We start from the raw sequence: 27,553 nt of genomic DNA, 5'->3' as shown, positions 1-27,553 counted from the left end.
TGTTGCTGATCACATAGCACTGTTCTGGAGTGCTTTTGGGTTGTTTTGTCTTGGTTTTTCCAAGTGAATGCTCATGGTATTTTCTGGTACACTTTGACTAGTGTTCAGATGTAAACAGGCTTTTATGTACCCAGTAGGAGTTGGTAACAATTTGAATTACAGATTTATAAAAGCTAAAAGTAGCAATTGTATTGGTGATGAAAAGAGACCACAGCTTTATGAACAGATGTTTTTGACATTACAGTTTTTTTGCAACTGAGAATGGGAGGCTTCTGTCTGGTTTGTTCACTGTCATTTTATCCCACCAAGTTGTTTTGTGGAGAGAGTTGCTAATGCCAAGAAAAGTGTAGGGTGAGTGAGGAAAGAGGTTTGGAAAAATGGAAACATCATTTCCATCTTGCAGAACGATACCCTAAAGTCAAGAGGTGAAAACTGGTAGGAAGAAGTAGTGGCTTTAACAAGATCATTTTGATGCATGGGCATGTGAGCATATTCAGGGATGGATGGTGTGTTTTATTGCTTCTGAAATTTGTTCAGCTGTGCTGCACAAGTGTATGGCAAAAACTTGCTGCTGTTATATCTTGAAAAGGTACGTTCAGGAAAACTGCATAACAGTTTCCCCCAGTTACTAGGCAAGAAATGGAAATGTTCATAGTATGGATAAATTTTCTCAATTGAAATCCATTCTGTAAACCTGATTGTTAGGATGACTGCAGCGATGACTTTGAATAGACCACTGTGCTGCTGTTGAGGCTCACATGGTATTAGGAGTTTCATCTGCAAACTTGGCTTCTTTTTCCTCTTGCTTACAAAGCTGATGCATCAGACCAGTTTGCTGCTAATTTCTACTTAGTTTAGTGTTTGTCACATTTCCTATACCAGAATCAAAGAAGGTGTTCTCCAGTAGTACTGAGGAAGTAGTTTCTCTTCATTGGATGAGGGCTTTCACTGTTTGCTGTTACTGTTTGCCTGACCTCTTTGATCTGAAAAACTGTGTGACAAGACAGTGGCAGCTTTCTGAAGGGCATGTAGGAACGTTGGTGCTGAGCCAAGCATTCTAGTTGTGATCTTGCCTCAGTTTTATCATTTTAGCCTTGCTCATTGACAGTGGATTTCACTTTCAACGTAAATAGGGAGTTTCAAACCGTTCAGCTTTGCTATTCTTTTCATTATTGCTTGGATGAAAAATTACTGAAGTTTCTCCGGTTATGAGCTTCACTCCACACACTTAGCTCTGGACTCTTCCATTTTTCTTCCCCTGCTTTTTCATATGGTTCTCTGGCTTTTCTCATGAAAAACCAAGGTCCATCCTCATTAGCATTCATTCTCACTTTTGACAGTGGTCTGTAGAAGCAACAATCAATGTCTTGATGCCTGATTTCACAGTAGTACAGGAGCCCCAGGCTGGTGATAGATTAATGATTTTTAGTTTTTTTTCTATTTCTTTCTATTGAAAGGCGCCCATCTGCTGTCTCCGCATGAGAGGACAACGTTCAGGATCATTGTTTTGTGAGAGGAATTACCAAGTAGTTCTTCCATTCTGCATTTTTACTGTAAGTGTGAATTTAGGAAAGAAGTACCTGATGCCCAAAGTGTTGTGGTTCTTTTTATTCAAAAGATTAGCCTTGTAAAACCTGTTAAAGACTAATTGACTGAAGGCTGTATTCTTTAACCCAAAGCAGAACTGCCGAATTCTTAGATAAGCTAAATTGCGGGAAATACAGCACCTTAGCACTGAGTTTAATAGCTCTTTCTCTTTGGTCCTATGGCAACAATGTGTTCTTATGAAGCTTGAAATTCCAGAGGAATCGGTATTGTAGTTCCTATGGAATGCAGCTGACCTGCAATTAGTGGAGTGAGTGCTACCTGAAGTGGCTGTAGATGACAGCTTTAAGTTTGCCAGCAAGATTATTTTGGAACACTGAATTTTCTGATTTAAAAGTGCCTGATGACTGAGTTCTTAAATATTGGAGCAATAAAATGTTTTTTTCTGTAAGAGATTTATCAATCATGTTGGTGTAAAGCTCATAAGCAGGTTTGCATCACTGGTATGTAAAGATTCTGCAAAGTTTAAGTATTTATATACCAGGTTGGGTGTGTGATTGATACTTCTAAGCATTGCTTGCTAATTTCCTTGTTAGGTATTCAGCGCCCTTTTGTGTAGTACCTGTACAATTTTCTTCACTGAGTGGTAAAATGCAAAGATGCCCAGCATTACTGTTCTCTTCCATTCTATGAAATGTCTGAGTTGCTGATAACTGACATCTGTGCCAAGAAGAAAAACCTTTTGTTATGGAAAAGCTTTTTTTATCTCCCATCCACTAAATTGGACTTGAACTTGCTTTTTATGCGTGCTCATTTCAAGTAGAGGTAATGTACAAATATGTTACTTTTCTACTCTTCTGGTGAGAAACTTGTTATAAAAGATACGCATGAAAGGTAAAGTGGGGCAGATATCTGAATTTTGATCTTGTTCAATCTCTGAAGAGCAATTGGCCCTTCCTCAATTGTGATTTCCATTTTCTTATTCTGTTATGATTTTCTTTGCTGGCTGATCATTCTTGCAGTTGATCATAGCAGGTAATGCAAGTTGATGGAACTAGTTTTAATTGTCAGATGCTTCAGAAAGTTCTAATGATTCTAATGATTCTAATCTCTATGCTTTTCTTTTCTTTTTGAAAGAATAATGGTATACTGGTTAATGCAGGCAGGAATAAAGTATAGATTAATGTACTTTCGGTGTTTATCCATTTCACTGGTACATGTGGGCATCCTAGAAAAAGGCAGCATTGCTACACCCCTGCGTATGAAATAAGTTGGTCTCTTCGTGTAGAAAGGAGTTGTGCATTCCTGTGTGTTTATTGCTGTTCTCTATTTTTTTTTTTTTTTTTTTTTTTTTAATTAAAAGGACTTCTTCTAAGTAGAAGCTTTCAGAAATTGGATTTCATTTTATTGATTTAACAGAGGATTGTACTGTGAAAAAGGGTCTGCAGACCTGGTGGTTATTATGCTCATGTGTTCAATTTGCAGGAGTATGTTCCCAGTGAGGTTATATCTTAATTTTTGTAACTGACTGCTAGAATTAGGCCCAAGAGCCCACTTGTTTTTAACAGAAGACTTTTTATAAGTTATAAAGGCCTCAACTGTTATGTTTTTTTAGCTTTTGCAAAGCTTTTTCTTGCATTTTTATTAGAAAGTCTAGTGGTATAGATTATTTACAAAGCATCCGATTTTCACATCTTGTAGTGAAATCCTGCTCATACTTTCTGTAATGTATTTTTCTTCAAGTTTCTCTTACAACCTGTCATGGTACAGGGGTGTTCCTGCTTTTCAGTACATACTCCTTTAACAGTGCTCTCAAGACACAGCTGTTCAATTTACTGTCCTTTGTTTGGGAGTAAATGTGCTTCAAGACGAACACATTTCACACTCGCAGTGTTCAGAATTTCAGATTATCTCTTCTAAGAGAGACCAGCAGATTATTAACAGTCCTCCTTACTTCAGGAAAAAAATACCTACACCAATGATTGTGGGTGTGGGAGGTTATTGACTTAGATATTTTTTCTAGAGTGAAAAGCTCCTCATGGGTATATATTTATTTATATCAGTAGCTGTTGCTTGTATTTGGGAAGGGTCAGAGTAGATGAATTCACAGAATACGGCTGTGAGATGAGCTCTGTCAGAGTTGGGTCCCTGGTGTCAGTCTCTTGCTCCTGCCACTTGTGTCAGTCTGGTCACAGTTCAGGTTACAGTAAACTGTTTCAGCATGACACTTCGACCAAAAAGTAACCAGAAAAATGAAAACATTTTGTAATGTTCTTCAAGCTTAGTGAATTAAGGCAACTTGCAGAGACATCTGAAAGCTAGAGAGCTCAGGTATTATAGGTTGTATAACCCAAAAGAGGAGAGGGTAAGGGAGCAGCAATTGAGAGAGAGGGTTTTGAGATTGTGCTCTTTGGCAGCAGTGAACTAGTTTAGCTTAATGGTCCAAGAAACCATACTGACAGGCTCTTTCATGGTTCTTGTCATAAACTATGCGATCTCTGTTTGAAAGGATCCAAAATTAGGGCACACTTGAAAGCCTAGTCAGCATTGTGCTGTGCTAGCAGTTGAGAGTTAAAGCTGTGCACGAACATATTTGTTATTTCCCTGAAGAAATTAAAATATACTGCAAATGTCAAATAACATGACCAGCAAAGTGTGGTGAAACTACAAAACTTTGCAGCATCCGAATATTTTTTCCTTTATGCGTAATTCTGATTTCTGTTGTTGGTGCTTATATTTTTAGGAATGAGAAACATTCCAGCAGATTTCATGGACAGTCACAGAGCATAACCCTTCTATGCAAAGTGCAGTTGTGACAGTGCATTTCTTTGGGGATATGCTTGCCATGGCTACCCAAGGCATTTGTTCTGTTTTAGCATGGGTTTTTGTTTGTTTGTTTTTGGTAATAATGAAGGTTTCTGTCTTTTGTCTAGCAATATATTTCAGCATAATAATAATATTGAAATGGTATCATAGACAAAACAGACATCTGCTGTGCGGCTGGTATGCCTTGCTTACAGTGTCCTCCAGAAGAAGCAAGTGCAGATGATGGTAATTAGAGAAAAGCTTGGAGGATGTGAAGGGGCATGGGGAATAGCAATCGTGAAGTGAAAATACTTCAGAAGAAAAACTTCTGAAATTTATGCAGCAAATTGTTTGGGGTTTGCTCAGCGGAGCTGTCACCGTAATCTCGCACGAGTTTAGGAATGGAGAACTTGTGACATCAGAGACCTGAATATCTAAAATAGTTTGTAGAAGTATCCTATAAATAACTAGAGAAGAGCTCAAATATAATCTGGTTTGTTCTGAGGGTGTGGTGAGCAGTTAACTGTGAGGTCTATAAAGTGCAAAGATTCTCAATCATAGTTTCACTTTATGCTTTATACTTCAGAACTTTTAGAAGCTTTCAGAATTTTTATAAGTCTGAACTTTTTTTTGTTGACAGAAAAAAGTGTCAGAAGTTGTTTATTCCCACCCCTTGGTAACTAAGAGTGATGTGTTGGTGGAGTTAAGCAGGTTAAGGCATTAAGGATAGTAATTCAAAAGGAGAAAAAAAAAAAGATCACTTTCACCCATTCAACTAATGTTGCAAATACTTACTATTTACTCTTTTACCATTTACTATTAATACTGTTTTATGTAGTGAGGCATTAACGAGTGTTGACTATTAAAACTATTATGCTAAAAAGAAAAACTTGGGAATTAACTTGAGATCAGGACGCAGGAGTCCAAACCAAAAAAGATACAATTTAAAGGGATGAGCTCGAGAGGAAATCTTATTAGATATTTAAGACAGCAGCGGTATTTTTAATTCTACAGAGAATATAAGCTCAGTTCAAAACAAGGACTGGCATGTTTACCTTTAAAACAAAGAAATCTGCAGTCTTGTCTGTCTGTGAATAGGTGATAAAGAAATGGCTGTCTTCTTATCGTGTTTCTGTCTGTCCTGTGAGATCTTTTAACAACCCTTGGAATTCTAGGAATTCCGTTACTCTTCATTTGTTATGCTTTAAGGTTTCTAAACATTTGGCATTAACTCTCAATTAAAGTAAGTCTTTCTTCTTTCACTACTTAAGGACTTGTCCTTGCAGCCTGTAAATACTTGTGTAGTCCACTGTCATTTTTATATCAAATGTTAATTCTAGAGCAGGGGTAGATGGTGCAAAAGACTCGATTAGAACTGGGCATTCAGATGTGTATGCAGTCAAGCATTAATCAATCAAAAAAAGTTGCAGTGGGATGCTGGGGTAGTAAATCTACATAGTGTATTGGGGGTCCTCTGGACGTCAGACCACTCAAAGAGCTATAACCTTGGTTGCATCTGTGGGCTACTTTTTGAAACTGAACCTGTTTTCTTTTCTCACATTTTTAATTGATGTAGAGACTGCCCTCTGCTGTACTCTTCAGCTAACGGAGAGTTTAGGCCTTCTAAGCGCTAGGAGTTGATAGTTGAGCGCTTTTTGATCATCCATGTAAGAGCTTTGTTATTGATACAGGATAGCAAAATATAAACAAAGGTCAAGTAGTGTGTTACTGAATTTTAAAATATCCTTTAAATGGCCTTGGCAGATATCTGTTTTCTTTCTAGTTGTGAATTTTGGCAATAGGCTGCTTGAAGCCTTCTCTGACGTATTCTTCCTGCCCTAAATGTATCTGCAGTCACACCAACTGAAACTTTATTTCCCTTCTCATCTCTCATCAATTTGGTCTAAAAAGGAAAAATTAAACAATGCTTGCATGCAAATACTGGTGTATATTTAAAACAAAGGGAATGGTGGCAAGTGAAATGTTTGTTAGTATTATCAGTAAGTGGGTTTTTATTTTGGTCAGTTGTGGAAGCAATTCAGTTTTTTTGTAGTGGGGACCAAAGGTGGAAAGTTCAGTTTGTTAGGACTAGAACTTCTCATGCAGTGGTTCCACTTGCCCTGCTATTGCTTTTCATAGGCCACAGGGGCTCACTACTGAGATACTACTGGAGAAAGATTGCTGCTAACAGGACATGCAATGTGTCTTTCACAAAGATATTAGCAAGAATTTTGTTTTGCCCCCTTTTATATAAGTTTTTATTTCTTTTCTAAAAATCAATCTGTTCAATTTCTTAAAATTTAAACCATGCTTATTCTCAAGGTTTTTGATTGCTTTAGACTTAACAGATTTAAAATACATTATTGAAATTAGTCTGTGGTGATGCATCCTACATCTGTCTTAACTGGTGCCCTCAGACACCTGAGTCACTGAGGCTGTGAGCTTTTCCTCAAAGTGCTGCTATTCAGAGACCTAACTGGCAGCATTACTGCTCCTTACTGAGGTACACCCTCAACATGACTCACAAATGGTGCTTTTTCACCTCCGGGTTTGAGCAGTCACCTTGCTCACTGACAAGGCTGGAGGAGCAGCTGCCCCATCTCAAAACTGCAGGGTGAGAAGCTGAGCGCAGTGAGGAGCCCTGCGTGTCTCACATATTGTGTAAGTCCTGCAGCTCTTCGCAGGAGCGTGGTGGGAGCAGACAAAGCTCTTTCCATGGGAACGAGCGGTCCCACTCCAGAGAATGGCAGTGGAATGCTGAGCTGGTGTAAATGAGGAGCTGCAGCTGCTGCCTGAGAAGCCCTGGCTCAGGAGGAAGCAGAGGGGGAGCGTACGTTACTTCCCTGGGCCAGGTGAGTGCCCACTTGCTCTTCGGGGCTTTTGGCAGTGAAGAGGACTTCTCTGATAAAGACAAATCCCGTGTATGGAATCAGTATGACACAATAACTTGCTTACAGTTCCCACGTTTGTATCTCAGGCAACTTGTACGTACAGTTTGTGAAACTGGAATCTCTTCTCAGTGCCTGAAATTTCGATTTCACCATTTTTATTGCGTTTTAATGTTGTAAGTTGACAGTCTTATTCCTCCTCCTGCACAAATGTAACATAGCAGTAACTATGAAAATTGCTTTCCTTTGAGAGTTTAGAGCTTTTAGCTGTTGATCCACATACCTTGCACATTGAAGTGAGCATGGAATGCTAAAACCTTTTGGCATGTCTGATAGCCCTTTGAAATACACGTGTTGAACTGAGTTACCGTGCTTGACAGGTTTTCTAATGAATCCTGTTCTGAAATGATTAGAAGGAAAAGCCAGCTGGACATGAAGGAAACATTTTCTTTCTATACCAAGATTATACTACAGCATCTGATTAGAGAAAATGATGTAAAATGTTGTAGACTAAACAAAAAAAGCATACTAGAAATTAGTATTGATTGCATTGCAAAGTTACTGCAGGGTATTTTTTTCTTTTACAGCATTTTTGAACTTAAGAAAAATGGTGTGAAGCTGTCATAGATTTTGCAACTTGTTTTTGAAAAACATTAGGCTGCTCAAGTGTGTACCAGGTATTCCAGATGCTGCTGATCTCCATGTGAAATCTGTGAAGTATTTTCTACCATACACTCCAATTTCTCATCAATTAGTAATGAAATTTGTGCTTTGCAAACTGATTTGTGTTTTGCCATGCTTTATGCAATTTGGTTTCAAGCTTCTTAAGCTTGGAGTACTGTTGAGGAAACAAATGATGCTTGGGAGATGATGCAGTGAAAGCTGGGAATGTTTTTTCTACAATGAATTCCACTCATGAAATTACTGAAATTCTACTTTAGTGTGATAGCTTGCAATTTTGATGACTGAAGTGTTGCTTTTTTAGAAGCCTGAGTAAAAACTCCCATTGCTAATTGAGCCACTGATGGCTCGTGGTGGAGATGGCTGGCATGATTCTCTGCTTTCTCTCTGTATTTTCTCAGTAATTCAGATTATCAGGAAACATTTTGTATGTGATTTTAATCAATCTGTTTTAAATGACTTCAGCAGCCTATGATGCTTCTTCCAGTTGTTTCTAATGAATGTGTTACTGTGCCATATCTGCTATAGTTGTTGTATGTGGCTCTCATCTGATAATTAATTTTTTTTCATTGTGCACAATGTTGATATGTATTTCTTACATTTATAATTACAGTTCCAAGTAGAGCTTTTGTGCTCCTTACTGAGTAGGGCTTTTGTGCTCCTTACTGTGCCAGAAGTAACTGAGTCTGGCTGGCAGTGACTGCTGAACTCCCATGCAGTCATTCAGGATTTGCAGTTTTAATGAATTTTGGAAAGGGAACTGTCAAGCCTAATCATATTTTTCTAGAACTGAATTTTAAACATCACCAAAACATAATGCAATCTTAGCCTCTAGAAAGTGTCATTTTTGCTTTGTGGAAGTTGCTTAAGCAAAGCAGATTTAATTTTACTATATGGAATTTGGTTGCTAAAGCAATTAGGTTTGCTATGCACACCAGCCAGAGTTCCCTAGGTGGAAGCTCAAGCCACCTGATAGCATTTCCCTTCTGTTTCTGTCCATGCCTGTCTTTGTTTTATTTTAGCATCTGCCTTGCACACCAAGGTGATTACTTTCCTATATGTTTATTCTTTAATGGAGATTTTTGGGTCTCTGCTTTGCTGAGTAGTACGTTCAGCATTTGTGGTGGTTAGAGGAATGATAGCAGCCTGACTCTGCTAAGGACTCAGCATGAAGGGTGCTTGCTTATTTTGTATAATGCAGTATTCCAAAGAATAGATGTAGCTAGCAAGACAATAGCTAATTTTTGTCCTTAATTTCTCTGTTCTGACCTTGCATAGGAAATTGTTTGCTTTTCATGATTACCTTGCAGTGAAGTTCTTCTGTAATGTTGAATGGTGTTGGGAGCAGGTAAAACGCACCCTCTCAGTAGCTGTACTTCAGTTAGCAGTTTGTACAAACCTTCTCTGTAGTGCAAAAACTCAATAGTAAATGTGGTCTGTGAAGAGAAAACATTCTCCACAGCCATGTTGGTCAGAGTTACTGCATAACTTTGGCAGAAGACAGTCATAAATGAATTTTATTTGGAAACATCTGTTTATCACTTGACAACACGGAGGTTCCCTGCTAGATAGGAGCAGTTCAAAGAGGACAGAGCTATGATTTAACTGTCAAACTTTTAGCAACCAATCTCTGTTCCGCAGATACTTGTGTATGTCTGAGGGTTGCACAGGCTGCTAATGCAAAGTCCTAAAGCAAGATTCTGTTAAGTGCAAATATTCTTCTGTGTATTTTATACGTGACTCTGGAAAACCAGTATTGTTGAATGTCTGTAAATTCTCCCCCTTGTATAAGAACTAGTGGAATAAAATATGCTTTTTCTGATGTCCCAGATGATCCACAACTTGTAGAGAACAGACTTGGTGTACCAGCCTTCCTTTACTGATGTTGTTGTAGGGTTTTTAAAATTATGAAAGAAACCCTTAGAAAGAAAAGGCAAGTAAACTGTTCCTGTACTCATGTATCGTATGACTTCTGATGTCATGCTTATTGGTTAGAATAATTCTACCTGTTCCTATTATCTGTTTCTGCTTAATTATTATTTTTAACCTCAGCTATAGCATATCTGGGTTTGAGGGCTGAGCTAATGCTTTACCAGTGTCATGTTTTACATTTGAATTCTGTAGAGAGGAGCTTCAGAACTGATCTGAAAGTTTTGTTTTTTTTTTTCCCTTTTGTGGCGATGAAAACAAATAAAATACTCATTTCATTTGTTGCATTTGGCAGTGGCATTTCTCTGTGAATTGTTGCAGATAAGGCTTTGTGGTATCTGAGGTAGGCTTCAGAAGGCAGAGACAAAGCGGGCTCAGAATTGGAGGGGTTAACCTGTTATCACAGTCCTTTGAATAAGGGAAGCTATTCTGACATTCCAGACTGGCAGCATCCCTTTGCTTTTACAGATTACTAATTAGATATGTTTGGAGGACTTGGTTTGGTATTTTGGCCAAGTTGAACTTAAGGTTGCCTGATAAATGAGATCTCAAATGAGATTTCAGTTACCTGGGTGTGATTACTTTCCTTGTACTCTTAATTCCTCGTTACAGAGACATGAAATTTTCTGGGATATAAAAATTATTTTCTACTTGAAATGCTCCTGAAACTCTTACTTTTTGATAACTTCTTCCCAAATATGGCTATTAGTGAGACCGGGGGGGGGGGGGAACCCTGACACCCTAACGTTTGTTTCTTTCTTAACTGGCTTAACTCATATCTCAGAGACTGAAAGTGAGCCGTTGTTATTACAGGCCACTCTTACGTCTCACTCCTTCAAGAATTTGTATGCCCTTGATATCTTGCATGGAAAGTGAACATGGAAACAATATTACTGTTGTCTGCATATTACTTATATTTACCTCAGATTATATTTTTGTTTCTCTGGTCTTCAGAGCTTATTGCTAAATGAAAGGGGTTTAAAAACTTCTCATTCTGTGTAGATATGTAAGTTTTTGTTGTTATTTCTCCATTTAACCTCAAAACATACTCTCTCTCAGGTAGCTAATGATTTTAGATTTGATGGAATATTGTTCATTTGGCTGCCTGGGTGTCATGGTGTGAACTTCTTGTCTGCCTTTCCCTGATGTTCAGAAATCCCGTTTTGGCCCAGTGCTTTACATTAACCGCTCCTGAACACTAACTTTGTGACTCCGTTTTCCAAAGGTTGTTCCTTTTAAGTTGGGCACTAAGAGAAGGTTTTACAGGCCCCAGCTTACCGTGCGGCACTTGCAACATTAGCCCCCGTGCTGTACATCTTTCAATGGGCTTTTCTTTATTGCTTGATTTTCTTCTTTATTCTGAATGAGAAAATGTTGAACATTAAAAACACTTTTGCATGTCAATGCAGGATACCTAAACGTCATTAGAAGACCCAAAAAGATTTTTCACGGTTGAAAAATACTTCTCTCTATGTACTCTTTAGATTTTTTTTTAGAAAATCTTAGTAATAGTTGTAGCAGCTGGGTGAGAAACAAGTGAAGAAAACTGCTTTGCTGTTGCTGTATGTAGCTGCATACCATTAATGAAAATGAAAAGCTGCACATACTTAGAATTGCAAGCTGGCAGTGGTTTGTGTAGGAGTGTCTGTTGCTGCTCCTCCAAAGCTGCGCTAATGATATTTAATTTTCAACTTAATTACAACAGAAGGAGCCTTCCCTTCCTCCTCCAAATGCAAACATTTGGTATAGGAGAGGATTTCTTTTTATCTTGGTCCTTCCAGTGGTTTTATGTAATGCAGCTTCTGGGATGTTTGTGCGCTGTATCCTTTCACTTGATAAATAATAACACACACACAAAAAAAAGCTTGAAAAATCAAATGTAATTGTAACTTTTTGCAAATTTTATTACCTTTTAATTGGGCTTACTGAGAATAATATTTCTGTGGTTATGTGATACAGAGAGCAGGAAGAAAAAGTGTAAGGCACAGGTATGTGTGATATTTAAGAGCTGTATGGTTGCATTTTTTCAAACACTGAAGTTTTTAGCTTGAATCAGCAGAAGTGAGAAACTGTACAAGGGTGGTAAGGCTGGACTTGGAGTGTAGTGGAATGCCACTATGTGCCTTTGAAAATCAATTATTGTGCACTGCCAAATAAATATGTGTGCATGCACAGATGAGGATTTCTGCTCTTGTATTTGATATGTATTTCCTGCTTTCAAGCATATGTATAGAAAGCATTAAGAGTAGCTGCTAACATAACTCGTGCTAAGACTTTATCACTACTTGGAATTGTGTAAGTGCAGTTCCAGTCTGCTTTAGGTGGTATCTTTTGGAAGAACTCTGTGCCAGACCTGTCTTCTCTGAAACCTGAGAGGCAGGGTTTACAAGGAAATGCTTCAATTTGTGAGCAATAAATGGAAGTATTTTTACATGTTTATAAATCCTCTTGTGAGCATTTTGTTTACAACAAATTATTTGTATTTAGTGCTTGTACTACCATAGTTCATTGGAATTTTTAAGAGTGGAGGATGCATTAGTGAGAATTTTCAGAAGACTGCTAATTTGCAGTTGTGCAGAATAATCCAGTTCTTTGATGTGGAATTGTGCAAAATTTTAGCATGAGTTTGAACTACTAATTCTGTAATGCCAGCATATGAAAATTTCTAAAACAGATGAATCAGATCTGTGAGGTTCTGTAGTTCTTAGTAAGGGAAGAAGTATGATGTGGAGAGGAAGTTCGTGTTCTCATGCTTGGAGCACTAAAGAACTGTCTTAGGTATTTTGTTATTAATGCAGATATTTACTAACTTTTTTTGAATGTCTTTCTTTAGATTTTCATCGTGGATGCTTCTTCAGCTGCCCTGTGATGGAAGGGATGTGTTTCTGAAGTTATAATGGATTTTACACAGCAGCATAACGAAAACTGGCCTAATAGCAGCATTTCTATTTGAAGAGAATAGGCCTAATTGCGCATAACCATGACAACTTCTCATATGAACGGACACATCACAGAAGATTCTGATAGTGAAGCAAAAAATGTGGATCTTGCATCTCCTGAGGAACCTCAGAAGCACCGAGAAATGGCTGTTGATTGCCCTGGAGATTTGGGCTCCAGGATGATGCCCGTGCGGCGGAGTGCTCAGCTGGAGCGAATCCGGCAGCAGCAGGAGGACATAAGGCGCAGAAGGGAGGAAGAGGGAAAGAAACAGGAATTGGACCTTACTGCTTCCATGAGGCTTAAGAAATTAGCACAGATTCCTCCAAAAACTGGAATAGACAATCCAATATTCGACACAGAAGAAGGGATTATTTTGGAGAGTCCTCATTATACTGTGAAGACACTAGGTGGGTGTTGGTGGAAATTATGAACAGGTTAATGGAAGAAAAAAAAAAGATTTGAATATTTATGTTCTTCTTTGTCACTGAAAATGTGATTTAGATAATTCTTCCTACCGTAAGTCTCAAGACTTCTGATCCTTTGGGTTTATGATTTTCTTCATTTAGCCAAGCTTAAGTATGTGCCCCCAGCAAGATCTTCCCAAAACTAATCCTTCTGGGGGACACTTAAACAAATTGCAGAGTACCGTTGGGTTCATTGGATGTCTCCATCTCTGTAGGGTGGGGAAAACCATGCATCTGCTGCCAGATTTTATTAAGTTTGATGAAGCACATATCAGAGTAAGCGATGTCATATAAAATAAAATGCTAAACAAGATGCTAGGGCTTTTAATATTTTGTGGTGAATCATGTCCATTTTTTGTTATTCTGGTTGTCTTGTGTTTTCAGTTGTCACCGAATATCATTTGCATTTTTCCTTAAACTGTTGGCCTTAACAATGAAGGGCTGCTTACTTTGGCTGCTAATCTAAAGATTTTTGTATAAATATTCTAAAGCTAGTAATTTTTGTAGAAATGCACTATGAAAGCCTTCACTTCATAGCTTTTGTTGCTTTACCTGCACTTCTATAGGAAATACTTCTAACCTTTCTTCTGCAAATACAAGCATCTAGTCATCTAAAGTGAGGTGTTGTTACTGGAGTGAAAATAAGGCATTGCAAACATCCCAACTTCTAGGAGTTTTAACTTCTAAATCCTTACCTGTTTTAAGATCCTTACTGCTTTAAATGATATCTTTATTTTTAAATAGATGTCTAAAGACACACACACAGCAGAAATATTCACTAGTTTGTTGAGTGTGCATAGTCTGTTCTTTGAGCTAGAAAGGCTGGGACCTTTTGAAGATGCAATAATGTAATTAGACTAATTTATGATATATCTATATATGTGACAAGATGACAGGAAATGGCTTTAAGCTGGAAGGGGGTGATTTAGACTAGATATTAGGGAGTAATTCTTTACTGTGAGAATGGTGAGATGCTGGAACAGGTTGTCCAGTGAGGTTGTAGATGCTCCCTCCCTGGAAGTACTGAAGGCCAGGCTGATGGGGCTTTGAGCAACCTGGTATAGAGGAGGTGTCCTTGCCTATAGCAGGGGGTTGGAACTAGATGATCTTAAAAGTCCCTTCCAACCCAAACCACTCTGTGACTGTATGATTCTATGCACCAGGGTGTTCAACTGGGGCTTTTCAGTCAAGTAGAAACTTGACGTAATATTGACAGTCATGTTTGATAGAGAAATAAAGGTAATATAGTAATAATTTGGATCAAGCAGGCTGAGATCTAGGAGGTGAGGATTTATTATTGTTTCGCACTCCTGAAAGTGGGCACTGGATTGCAGTCAGCCGTCGCCTTGAATTGCTGAACGCTTTAAGGAAGAAAATGTAGCTGAAGTGCTATAGTCTTGTAACCTATGTAGTCCATTAAAAAAATCTGTTTCAGCTATGAGTGCAGTAAAACTGAGTCAGAATTTTAAATTTTGCAAGGCACTTCTCCAGGTAACTTGGCCTCTTCTAATTTTTTTCCTCTACTCTCAAGTACACCCTTTTTTTCCAGTTTCTGGATTAACTGTTATAAGGTCTGACACTTCTACTGAATTTGCAATGAAGCTGCTTATTCCTGACTCTTACCAAGGGCTGGTGAAGTTATCTTACGAATGCACATACATATAAAATACAGAATATCATGAAAAAAGCTGGAGTCCATTTTATTTAGTACTTCTACTTTTTAATGTTTTGGAGAGGCTGGAATTTTTGAAGTTAATATGTTCAACTTCTTGATCTCTAAAAAACTTGCTGGCCCATGACCTAGTCAAAAAAAAAAACAAAAAAACAAAACAAAACAAAACTTGTAGCATGTGAAATGCTTTGTATTTAGTTTGAATTTCTGAAGCTTGCTGCTTCTGACTACTGAATTTTCACCTTTGATGTATTTTCAAGCTTTGTTAGCAAGACTCTTAACCAGCGCTAGTGAATTACAAAGTTGTTAAACTACTATTATCATTGCATTTTAAAAAATGGATTTTGGCTTTGCTTTATTTGTTAAGCCATAGAATTGCTGCTAAAACATAGGCCTGATGCATATTGTCTCCATTTTTAGTTTTGAAAACAGCATTCCATACATGCCAATATCTCATTTGGTATTTCGTTGCCAAGCCTTCAATCTTTTCATTGTAACAATTAAAAAATCAAGCGGATTGGATTTTGTTTATAAAGATAAAACAGCACACTTAATTAAACCAGTTTTAAAGGGCATGTTTATTATCAAAACAGGACATGATTTAGACAGCTGACAGAGTGGAAATACCTTTCTGAGCACCTAGAACATGTTAATTACTGAAGTGTTTAACAAGCTCGCTCATAGCTGTGTATTTCTCTTAAATGCAGAAAATATTTTTTACACTGCAGCTTATTCTCCTAATTAAATAAGTAGCTGACATTTTATGTAAGAAACCTTTTGTGGCTGCAGCAAAAACTTTCGTTTTCTTTTTGTGGCGAAAAACTGCCTTTTTTTTTTTTTTTTTTTTTACTCAGGCAAAATTTATTTACAGAAAACATTTTGTTTTCTATAACTTAATTTATACTTACAAATATTTTTGCATAAATCGGTAGTTTTCTTAGCACTGTTATTCAAGTAGCATATGAGGCATTAGAGAGCTAGCAGTAGTATATGTAGTACTTTGAAGAGATCTAAAAGAACCTAAAAATTAAGATATCAGTGATAATACACACAAAAACTAACTATGTGCTCTTAAATGTTCTGCTTGTTAACTTTTTGTTTAAAATGATCCAACATGTTAAGCAGTGACCATGGGTCCTCCCCTGCAGTTGCGTATTTTTTGCTGGCAGTCCTTTTGATTACTACATGTATCATGCAGTGCTGTGTCACATTCCAGCCATTTCTTGGTCTAATGGGAAAAGACTGCAACGCTTCTCGAAAAACAAGAGTTGAAATTAATAAAACACTTGATGGCTAATTGATCTGCGCTATAAAATGGATTTTTTCTTCCACAGAACCTTGGCTTTTTCTGTGAGTAAATGTGCAAGATGTTAGTTGTTTACTGAACTGTTTTCTTCTGTACAACCCTTTAAATAGGGAATGTCTAGAGATAAGAGTCTTGCTATCTGGCATTTATGAACAACAGAATAAGCCTTCAGAAATATAATCGGTGACTTAGAATTCATAAACAGGGACCTGGGATGGCTTTTATGCCTTTGGAGCTTTTGCTGTTCCTGGGAGAAGTGTGATATGATATTGGTCTTCCACATCCAGCACAGATGAAGGTTGAGTGTACAGAGAGATTAGTTGGTGAGGAGAGTACTGTGGTAGATTTGTAAGGAAGGGCAAGATAGAAGGAACTAGGAAAGTACTGAAGAGGTGGTGTATGGGGGCATCTAAGAGTACGTCTTTTTACTATAGCTGTAGAATAAATGTCTATCAGTCTGTATGTTTCTGTCTTATAAGGAATATACACTAGAAAGTATTTGTGCATGTACTTGAAGTCTCAGGTATATAACTGGGTAGAGAATTCAGAAATAATTGAATAAAACCATCGATGCTTAAGGAGTATTATAAAGAAGTGGAGTTCTCTAATGCCTTGTTTCCTTGAACCTAGTAACAGTAACAACAGAGTTTTCAGTTGATGTTTAACTGAACAGGCACTAATAGAAACCTGAGCATCTGACTGTTTTCCACATATTTTTATTTTTTTAGTACTTGAAAGCAGTAATCTTAAGTGCCAGGAGAAGAGGTTACTGAGACTATTTGCACACTCCCCTAGGCAATAATATGCCAGATTACCTCATCCTATTTAGCAAATATTCTTGCCTGCTAGGTGTTAACTTTAATCCCAAACAGCATTTCCCTGTGCGATGGGCAGTAGATTTTGTACGCATTTCCCCAGTAAGATGCTGGCCTTAATTGCTGTTCTGAGCTGTACTATGTTTCCCTTGTGGAATATCCTGCTCTGCCTCTATCTGAGCTTTCACTGCAGCTTCCCACTGCTCTTTGTTTCCTTGGTGGTTATAGGAAGGTGGGTAAGATGTTTTTTACATGAGTATGGAATGCTTTTAGGATGTGTTCTTTTTAATTGTCCGGGAATTATTTCTTTCCTTTTTATTATAAAAGTGTAATTTACTTATCAATCACTCATTCTGTAAGCAAGCAATATGTTATATATGCACATGGAGTATTTAAATAAAGTGTGTTTAAATTGTTATGCAGGGAATCTAGACTAGTTTTAGCAAAGCGGTTGATTTTGTATTGCAAAATAGTTCTTCCTTAACGTTTAGTTATACACGAGCTGTAGTTATCGGATCTTTTACGTACCAGTGGTTTCCTTCAGAGATGTACTGCTCCTATTATTTGAAATTCAATTTTGAACCATTTATCAGCTTGTTTCTTTTTCTTATACTGGCTTGTGGTCCTTGTTTTGATCCTAATATGTTCTGCTGATAACCATGAGAGAATAATAGCTAAGTAATACATTTGCATACATTACTGCTGATTTAAAAACTGAACAGCAAGATTTTTCTGTAAAACTCTGAACACAAACATTATAACATTATCAGTCTTTAACTTGTGTCTTGGTTTTATTTCCTACCAGAAGTGGAAGAACTATTAACTTCCCTAAAACATATCCAGCATGTTTTGGTAGACCCTCAGAGCCAAGAGGATATCTCTCTCATCTTACAGCTTGTTCAAAATACTGATTTTCAGAATGCATTTAAGATACACAATGCTGTTACAGTGTACATGAACAAAGCCAGTCCTCCGTATCCTCTCATCTCCAATGCACAAGAACTAGCACAAGAGGTATGTACAGTATGCATCTCATTGATATGTATACGAAGCATGTAATCATAGCTGTTGTTGAAATGTGTACTTGACAAACTTGTTTGAGTTACTGCATGTTAAATAGAAAATGAATTCCAGTAGTCACTGATTGTTGTATCCAGTTTTTCCACATTTCCAGGAAAGCGGTAACTGGAGGAATATTTGGGGAATAAGAATGCCCTTTTTGATGTGAATAGTCATGTAATAGAATTAAAACATGTTAAAGAATTAAACAGAAAAGGGAGCAGTTAAGGAAAATTTTTCACATTCACTATTCTTTAGTCCAGGGACTAGGAGTTGCATTGCAATTATCTGTTATTGTGAGTTTCCTCCAAGTTGAGCCCTGGTTCTTAAATTTGGAAGCATCTCTGAAAATATAACTGTAGTGGAAACAAGCATTTTGCTTTAAAGTGAGCAGCAGGTGCTTTAACGTTTTGGTTTTTTTATTACGACTGTGATTTTCAGATCACATTTTTTTTCTGATATGACAGCTCTCTTATAAGGCCAAGCACATCTTTTAGAAATGATTAAATTGTGCTTTTAGAAACCTACTTTAGTAAGATTTAAAACTTTCATATTTTCGGTGAGATCTTAAATGTTTGAAATGCTATTACAATTTTAGCTAGGTTAACTGTTATCTTTGAGTCTTACTCACTTGAATGTAGGTGCACAGTGCCAGTTTATAGTAGCCTTGCAGTAGAAATAATGCATGGGAAACGTATCAGATACAAAGTTGCAGATAACAGAAGGAGTATCAGCGGAAGTGCAACAGGTTGCATTCTGCAAAGCCAGCTCCCCAGGCAGGATAAGTGCACCTGCTCAGACCCGACTCAGGTGCACTGGCACTTTGCTCACAGATGCATCACTTCCATTTCAGTATAGCAACAGGATTATTTTCGAAGCATCTGGTTTTGTTGGTTTTGCAAGTCAAAGAAAACAATGTTGCAGTCTTAGTTCTTTTGCAGAATAAATTACTGATTCTTGAGAGATGTCACTAAAGCATTCCCCAAAGGCAGAGTTTGCTGATTAATCTGCTGCTCAGGATTTTTGTGTTTATGCTCAGTAAGATTGCACCAAAACAAAGTGGGAGTATCTTTCCTGTGAGCTTGCCTATAGTTTATCAGGCTGCCTCTAGGCTGCTCCAGGATGCTTGCTAGGCTTTGTCCAAGTCTAGAGGAACCTTTCAAGTTAACTTCTGTTTGTAAGCCACTTCTTCATACACTCATCCTGCCTATAGACCTAGTTTGCATTTTCACTCAGATGCAAGTCAGAGTTTTTAAATATGTATAGAACATTTGAGATTAATATCATAAATGTGATTGGTTTTGCCCTACCCCCCCCCCCCCCCCCCCTCCTTTGTGGGTATGATATTTTTTATTTGGTGCTTAGCAGAAGTTTCCAGGAGGAATGTATGCCTTCCTAAATTACCCTGAAAGACAATCTTCTGTTGGCAACTGTAGTGAAATAGCAGAGCTTTCTCAATGTAGGGAAAACTACAAATCAGTTCTCAAATGTTCATGTTCCTCCCTGCTGTCTTCCCTAACTCCCACATTCTTAGCACATTCCTGTTATTTGCAGGTAGTTTCATAAATCCTAAGATCAGAAGACAGTGCAAAGCCAGTTCTGTGTCTTAGCATAATGCATAAAGGCATTTAAGAATTAAATATTTTGTTTATCTGATAGAATTTTGTCATCACCTGGAAGAATATTATATAAAAGATGATGTATTCCTGCTCTCATTTTGATGCTTCATCCCCTGTCTGTGTCTTGTTGCAGCCTTGAAATTCCTGAAGGGAAACATATTGCATACATCTGTGTTCATTTTCAGATGTAATCTAGATTCAACTTCTGATTTATTTAAGCAAATTATATTTTGCAATATGTTAAATGACATCCTGAAATGATTAAGCTGGAAATTCAGGTCAGATATTTCTGTGACCAACAGAAATGTTGTAAGGAAGAGCTTGAGGCTTCCATTCACGTCGTTCTTGTTTGAACAGATCTTGTGCTCATTTTTCAGACCTGTTATTCCTTAATGAATTTTTGCTTCAGGAAAAGTTGTTTTCCACATGCACACCGCCCCCAACAGGGGCAGCACGCCCAATTATTTTGTAGGTTTTTTTTTTTTTTTTTTTGGTACCTTTTTCTTTTCCCACCATTAAATATAGGCTTAGGAAGTTCCCTCAGAACGCAGTTCTTTTATCTTTCTGGAGCATTACCTACTTCAAGGTGTTTTTAAAGAGACACTTGGAAAAGTCTGAACAACTGATAACATCTTGATGATACAAAACATTACAAGAAAGAAAAACAGTATATACACACGTCATTTAAAATTAATGTTAAGTAATATCAATGTGCATATTTCAGTGCACAGGTCACCAGTGACAGTGTACAAATCTGAAACTGTTTTGTAGTGTGTGTCCCAGTTTAAAGCTACAAACTCTGAACTCTCTGCTGTTGGAGGCTTTGTGATGTACAGGAGAGCCTATTCTAGAACTCGTACATCTGTGGCTCTAACAAAAACAGACGAAAATTCAAAGATTTAGTATAAACAGCTTTTCTGAGGTGTAGTCTGGGGAGATTTTCATTTGTCATACTAAACTTAATTCGAGTCTCCGTTTTCATTTACTCTAAAAAAGTTTACCTATTTGTAAAAAAAAATAATGTATTTTAACAGTGTTGTGAAAAATTTTTGCCTTTGATTATTTTTTTTTTTTTAAACTTAACAATATTTAAGTGGAATGAGACACTTATTTTCTAATCCTCTTGAGGGGATTCTTTATATCAGTATATTTGCGCTTTTCTTGTTTACTTTGGTAAGCAGATCCCAACAACTCAGGTTTTTCTCTTTCTTTGCTCTCATTGTTAAGAAACCTTTATTGAATTAAAAAGGTGGAATGGAGCACTTAGGCTTAAGGAATTTATTTTAAAGAGCTAATCTCCATAAAATGTAGTCGTCTCTCTCTTAAACAAAAATAGCAGTAAACATCAAATGTAATTAAATTGATTTTAAATCCTTTTAAATTTGACCAAGGTGGAGGTGAGGATTATGGGAACATGGTCTGAATCTTGACCTTGTAAGAATATTTGATGCAGCATATAAGACAGTTGGTAGTTTTTGGCTTGTAACACCACATATCAGATGCCTTGAATATATTCTTGCTATTAAATATACTCAACAGACTCAATTTATATAAATTGTTTCTAAATACCTGATATCATTCACTTTAGGAAGTGTAAACATGAAATCAGATCAGTTCTTCTGAGAAGACAGAAGAAGTGTTTGTAACTTCCAGTATAAATCCTTTAGAATGTGTATATACGTTGCTCCCAACAGTCCTGCTCATTCCATGCCACATGGTTTTGCAGATTTGATTATATTCTGAATGGCCAATATGATTCCAGTGTGTGCCCTCTGCTATGTGTCTCGCAGTATGCCTCCAAGTTGTGGCTTTTATAATGAAACCATATTAACCATATTAAAATTAATTTTTTTTTTTAGCTGTTTGAGCTCAAGTTTACATAACTAACAGTAAAAACTGGCTTGAAGGGTTAAGAAAATAGTAGTATTGCCACAGGTTTAGCGTGGAATGCTTATACTGTCTGTGGCGTGTCACTTCTGGAAAATCAGCCTAGATTCAGATTTCTTCACCTGATAAGACATGGAATTCTTTACCTTAAATAACGAAGCAATCTGACGTGCAGCTGTACCAGTGTGATAAGTGTTGCACATAGCAGACTGAACCTTTCCTAATGCTTCAACCATTATATTAAGCAAATAAATAATATATTTATCTTTTCCTTAGGAAGGAGGTGGAGGAGCTGTTAGAGTTTCTGAATAATGTAATTATTCAAAGAGGAAATTCAGCTGCAATAAAGGATGTTGTTGCATAGAGAATGACTGACTGGTTGGGCCAAGTTCTAAGGCATGGAAAAATAAAGCAGGAGGGGAGATGCTGTTCTTGGCATCTAAACATATATATGCCTTATTGTGCGCTTTTGTTTCAAACTGTTTAATCTGTGTGTCATGTAGCAACTAGCAAAATGTTACTATAAATAATATATGGTTCAGGTTTGCTTTTATATTGCTTTTTTTATTGTATAAATTCACAAAGACGTGCGGATTTGATTCTGAGATATAACGATACCTACAGATATATGTAGTACATTTTTTTTCTCTGTGTAATACTCAGCATCTGGCCATGTGTTCCAAGTGTCTTGCTTGCAGGACTTCTAACTGGGGATAATAGCTTCCTGGCAGCTGCAGAGATATGACTTAGGTCAAACTGATGGGAAGCTGAATTCCTTCTGTTCTCTGTGGTTTTATCTAAATTAATTTTTCAATTTAGTTCTTGATTTTATGTCACATTTTACATCCTGAAGACTAAAAAACTCAGGGGGGAAAGAATGTTTCCATCTCACAGGAAGCTGCTGTTACATATAATCTACTCTTGATTCCTCCAGCTTCATTAGTGCTTTTGGACTCATGACTTTGGTGCAGATTAGGCCTGAAGATAATTGCTGTGGAAAGTATCTTCTTCAGCCTTGCTTTTAGATAAGGGGGAATTCCCTGCTCCTGGCTTTCCTTTAAAACATACAGGGATTTTCTGTATTTGAGATGATGGCAAGGCCTGTTTAACTGAACAGGAATGTAAACCTTTTTTGGCAACAAAAGCTACTTGAGCAAGAACAGTTGTCTTACTGTGGATTATTCTTTTCCTTGTCAAAAAAAAAAAAAAAAAAAAAAAAAAAAAAAAAAAAGGGTATTAAAAACAATAGCTGTAGAAAACTGGTTTGCTGAGATGTTGGTATTTTGAAGTTTTGACTCTTAGAGTTTCTGAGACAGATGTTCCAGCAAGTGCTGCAAAACCTGTTTTGGAATCTTTGGTTTTGCTGCTGGTAGAAATACTAATGAACCATCTGCTTTTAGGGAAAAGGAAGTTTGGTCACATTGGTGAGTAACTAGCCCAGTTTGATAGATGTAGCAATATTTGCAAAGTAGGCTTCATTGTAGCTAATTGTGCTGTCAGGTTCCTTTCTCAACTTCTTTGTGTATGTCTCTTGCAGTAGCTGAGCTCGTTGTTGGTTTCTGTTGAGAAATGCATGTGATATACTGGATACCAGTTTGCATTCGATAGAAAATCACTGAAACACAGCATGCTGGAGTAGTCCTGTGATCTCACTGCACATTTTTCTAATGTGTACTAGGCCAGGCTCAGTGCATCGGTATAACAGTTATTGGGCATGTTGTACTTTCATAAAATGAATAATTGCAATTAGGGTTTTGTGCTTCAGTTGAGGAATGAAGATTGATAAATCACTGGGTAAAGTGAGAGCTTTACTACTTTATTTCTTTTCAGGTTCAGAGTGTTTTAAAACCCAGTCACCACAAGGATGGGCAGGAACTTAATGCCTTGCTGAATGCCCCTCACATGCAGGTAAAACAAATTGTTGTCTTCTACAGATATTACAATGTAATTTTCACATGAGCAAGGTAGCATAAGATCAGTAATGTCAGTGGCAACACATGAACTACTTTACTTTTCTGTGGTTTTTTTTCTGTGATAGATATAGTCGTTGCATTCTTGTCATAGGGTGCATAAAGGGAATTTTGTCCAGTGATGAAGTAAATTTTGTAGTTTTGACTGCAGTTAGTTTTTTTGCTTCTGTGTCTTCATTCACATATATAGTAAACCAATGTCTGACTTTTTTCAAGGAGAAATTGTAAGTATAGTCACAACTTTGCATTCAAAGTAGTTCTGTATTATTTTCTAAAACTGAAAGTGAACTTTTTTGCAAGTAGAAACTACATAGCTGTGATAAATCTTTTCTATTGCTTGAGTCGTTTTGTAATATTCTGTAATTGTGTATAGAGCTTTCAAATTGCAGAATTTCATTGATTGTTACTGTTTTGTATGCATATGAAATTAGGATTTTACTGTAACTGAGCTGATTTCATTTAACACTAGGCACTTCTACTCGCCCATGATAAGGTTGCAGAACAAGAAATGCAGCCCGAGCCTGTTGCAGATGAAAAAATTTATGAAAATGTTGGCACGTATGGAGGGGAGACGGTTAAAATAGTTCGCATTGAGAAAGCTCGAGACATTCCCTTGGTGAGTGTTGGTACTCGCTCAGTTATACTTGAAGCAGGTGAGCAGTATTTGCGGATGACTACGAGAGTCTTAGAATTTGAATGTGAAAGTTATGTTTAACTTAAGAATCATTTTCTTCCCCACCTGCCCAAATGAGAAATGGTAATGTATGATTACTTAATATGCATTTTGATATAACAGTAGACATGTTACTACTTAGAGCCTGTATAGCTTTCATCATGTGGATTTGGACAGGATTTTATTATAGAAGTCACTATCCAAGCTTAGCTGCAAGGAAGCTTAGATCCTTGTCCAGTTACAGAAGTCTGTGTTGTGTTAGTGTTCTTTTCCATCTTCTATTTGCATCTTTCCAATAAGTGTTTAGGAAAGTTTTTATTTAAAAAAAAAAAAAAAAGAAAAAGAAAAAAAAAATCTTATACTGTAGAGTAATTCAATTCTTCAATCTCTAATACCACTTAAAGAAACAAATGTTTGGTTTTTTTTTTGTAAACTAGAGCATTGCTTGTATACATCCAAGCTGTTACATGCATTTTCTTTCAACAGAGAAACGTCTCATCACTGGCTTGAATACTTGCAATAGATGGCTTTGAGTTTGTGATATGTAATAACTTCAGAATTTGTTGCTACTACACAGGGTGCTACTGTTCGTAATGAAATGGATTCTGTCATCATTAGTCGAATAGTCAAAGGAGGTGCTGCAGAGAAGAGTGGGCTGTTACATGAAGGGGATGAAGTTCTGGAGATCAATGGCATTGAGATTCGTGGGAAAGATGTTAATGAAGTTTTTGATTTACTGGTGAGTTGGGGATTTCATTTTCCATGCAAAAAGTACTCCTCTGAGTGTGAAGTCTGTTAGCTCTGCTTGTCATTTGTAGTCATATTTAGGATTATTTTAGAGCCGTTTTTTACTCTCATACTTAATACTCACACATGGAGGGTCATTTCAAGCTTGCTTTCTCGTGCAAGGTGCAATTTTAGTAAGTATAATGGCAGTTAAATGGAAAAATGAGCCTTACAAATATAAACAGGTCAAGCTGTCATCTTGAGACTTGTTCTTATGACTTCTGAGGAAAAGCTTTGCTTAGCTGTGAAAAGCCATGATTTTTTTTTTCATCTGTCTCAGGCTTAGTCCTCAGTTAATATCAATAAATGTGTGTCTGCATCATTCTGTCCCTTCCCATGAGTAGGTACATAAGGTGTTGTGGTGGGGACAGTGAGGACAGATGTCCACAGTGGTAGTTCATGCCACGTAATACCATGCTCAGGAAGAAAAAATGAACAATGAGCCATTTCTTCTGATGCTGATTTTTTTTTTTTTTTTTTTTTTTTTTTTTTTTTTTTTTTTTTAGGTCTGTTTGGTTTTAAACACTCATATATTAAATTCTTGACCCATGAGTCTTTCTTGCTTTTGATCTTACGATTCTCTCCCATGTGCCTTTTGGGGAGAGTAGCGAGTAAGCAGTTGGCAGTAGTTTCTGGCTGGACTCAACCCACTGCTAATTATTTCACATGGGACATTTACCTGACCAGACTTCTTACTCTTTCCCTCCTAACAAAAAACCTTTTTGTCTAGCAGCTTACCAACAAAAGGTACTTTTCTCTTTGTTACACTTGTAACATTCATAGCAAAGCTGTGCATCAATTCAAAAGGTACTAGATAAAACCAGCAAAAAATCCATTGGGAACTAGAACATTTCTGCCTTTACTAAGTTCTGGCAAGCTAGGGTGCCAGTAGCTCGGGATTGTATGTACTTCATTTTGCCCAATATTCCTCTGTTTTTATGCTCGTCCTTGGCACCTGCTATTGTCTGCGATGGGTCACTTGGAACCTTACTGTGAGTCTTTAGTCTCCATCAGAGAAGATCATTCTGTAAAAGTGAAAATGGATGAAAGTGCACTTTTTTCCACCTTTACTATAGACCTTTAGAAATACTAGCACGTATTTATTAAGAGGATCTTTGGGAAGAAGTTACAAAGAAACATATATAGTAAATATTTGAATTACTTAGTGAATGTGAGCTCTATATACAAATGAAAATCAGAGCAAAGACTTGAGTTCTTCTGTAAGTTTCATTTATTATAGGAAGTACAAACATCAATAAATGAAGTCTTCTAGTGTAAGACTGTAGTTTTTCATGGACACTGTCTATCTTTTCTGATGGTTCTGCTGGATTGATGCATGGAGGGAGGCTGAGTGGAGAGAATTAGAGGCAGAAATGGTTTTTTTGAGCCATTCATTTGAAAAGCCTTCAGTCTCCATGTGTTTTGGATCAGAGGTGTGTGAGATCCTTGATGCGATTAGCTCCGTTGCCATCCATGTTTTCAAAAGAAGCCATCCATATTTAGCTACATCCTTTTGCCTTTCGAAAAATATGTTTTGTATGTACTTAACAGATAATTGAACAGTAGCAGTTTAACTCTCTGTGGAGATCTTGTTCTCCATTTGAACAGGTCCTACAACTTAGAGTTACAGAACAAAAGATGCAATATGGATACATATGTGTTATTTATGTGTTACATATGTTTGTAGGAGCAATTGATAAAAACCTCAAGATGTCCTAGTTTAAAAAAACTAGTTTTTAAGCTTCATAATTATTTGTATGCTGACTTTTTTTTTGTTTTGTAATGTTAAATTTTAGAAGTTATAAAAAGTTAAAAAAAAAGCTTCAGTCCCCAAAGAATGCTTAAGAACAGAAGAGAGAGAAATTTCTTGCATTCTAATTCTTGCCTCACCCGTTGTGCCTAAAATGATAATGAAGTGGCATGTGACTTCAGACAAGGCTACTCATGCTATCTCTGTGAAATTCTGTGCATTCCTCAAGAAACTATGCATGCTAACTGAAAATGGTGGATTTTCTTTTCTTACAGCCTAATCATATTATCCTCGGTTATGTTTACTTCATTTAAGCCTGAAGTGTCAATTTTTGGTGATACTCATATGCGCTTTAGTTTAGGCAGCATCAATTGTTATGGTTTATGGAAAGTTGTATAGAAAGTGAGATGCATAGGCCTCTTCAGGATTTGGCACATGTATTAAAATAGATGTTTGTTACATGGAGAAATAAAGTGTGTGCAAGAGTATGCAAGCAACTATGACTGCTCTAAAACCAAGACATGTATTAAGTTCCCTTTTCTTTGTAGATGCTGTTTCAATGTTAGGTACCTATGTAGAATTCGTATGTTCTGGTTAAATCTTTAAAAAGTGTTCTGTATGCTTTGGTAGCGTTAAACAGCATAAAAACATACTAGAGATGTTTCGATTTAAAAACACTGTTGCATTTAAGTAATTTCAGGGTTAAAGTTTCCTACATATTTTCTCCTATTAGCCTAGCTCTGCTTGGTATTTTCGACTGAGCA

General features: G+C 37.0%; 1 protein-coding gene across 1 annotated transcript in view; it reads left to right on the top strand.

The window, feature by feature from the left end:
• The window catches only part of PALS1 (protein associated with LIN7 1, MAGUK family member), a 51,876-nt gene that overhangs the window by 12,933 nt on the left and 11,390 nt on the right, over positions 1-27,553 (top strand). The window contains exons 2-6 of the mRNA XM_042814045.1: positions 12,682-13,195; positions 17,851-18,059; positions 23,441-23,518; positions 24,050-24,196; positions 24,831-24,992. Coding sequence (XP_042669979.1) covers positions 12,829-13,195; positions 17,851-18,059; positions 23,441-23,518; positions 24,050-24,196; positions 24,831-24,992 — 963 coding nt within the window. The 5' untranslated portion in view covers positions 12,682-12,828. The remainder of the gene's footprint in view (positions 1-12,681; positions 13,196-17,850; positions 18,060-23,440; positions 23,519-24,049; positions 24,197-24,830; positions 24,993-27,553) is intronic.

Source organism: Centrocercus urophasianus, unplaced genomic scaffold (genome assembly GCF_019232065.1).
Source record: "Centrocercus urophasianus isolate 14NV4802_14NV808 unplaced genomic scaffold, USGS_Curo_1.0 seq_14, whole genome shotgun sequence".
In the NCBI taxonomy this organism is placed as follows: Eukaryota; Metazoa; Chordata; class Aves; order Galliformes; family Phasianidae; genus Centrocercus; species Centrocercus urophasianus.
This window is presented reverse-complemented; position numbering and strand designations above follow the sequence as displayed.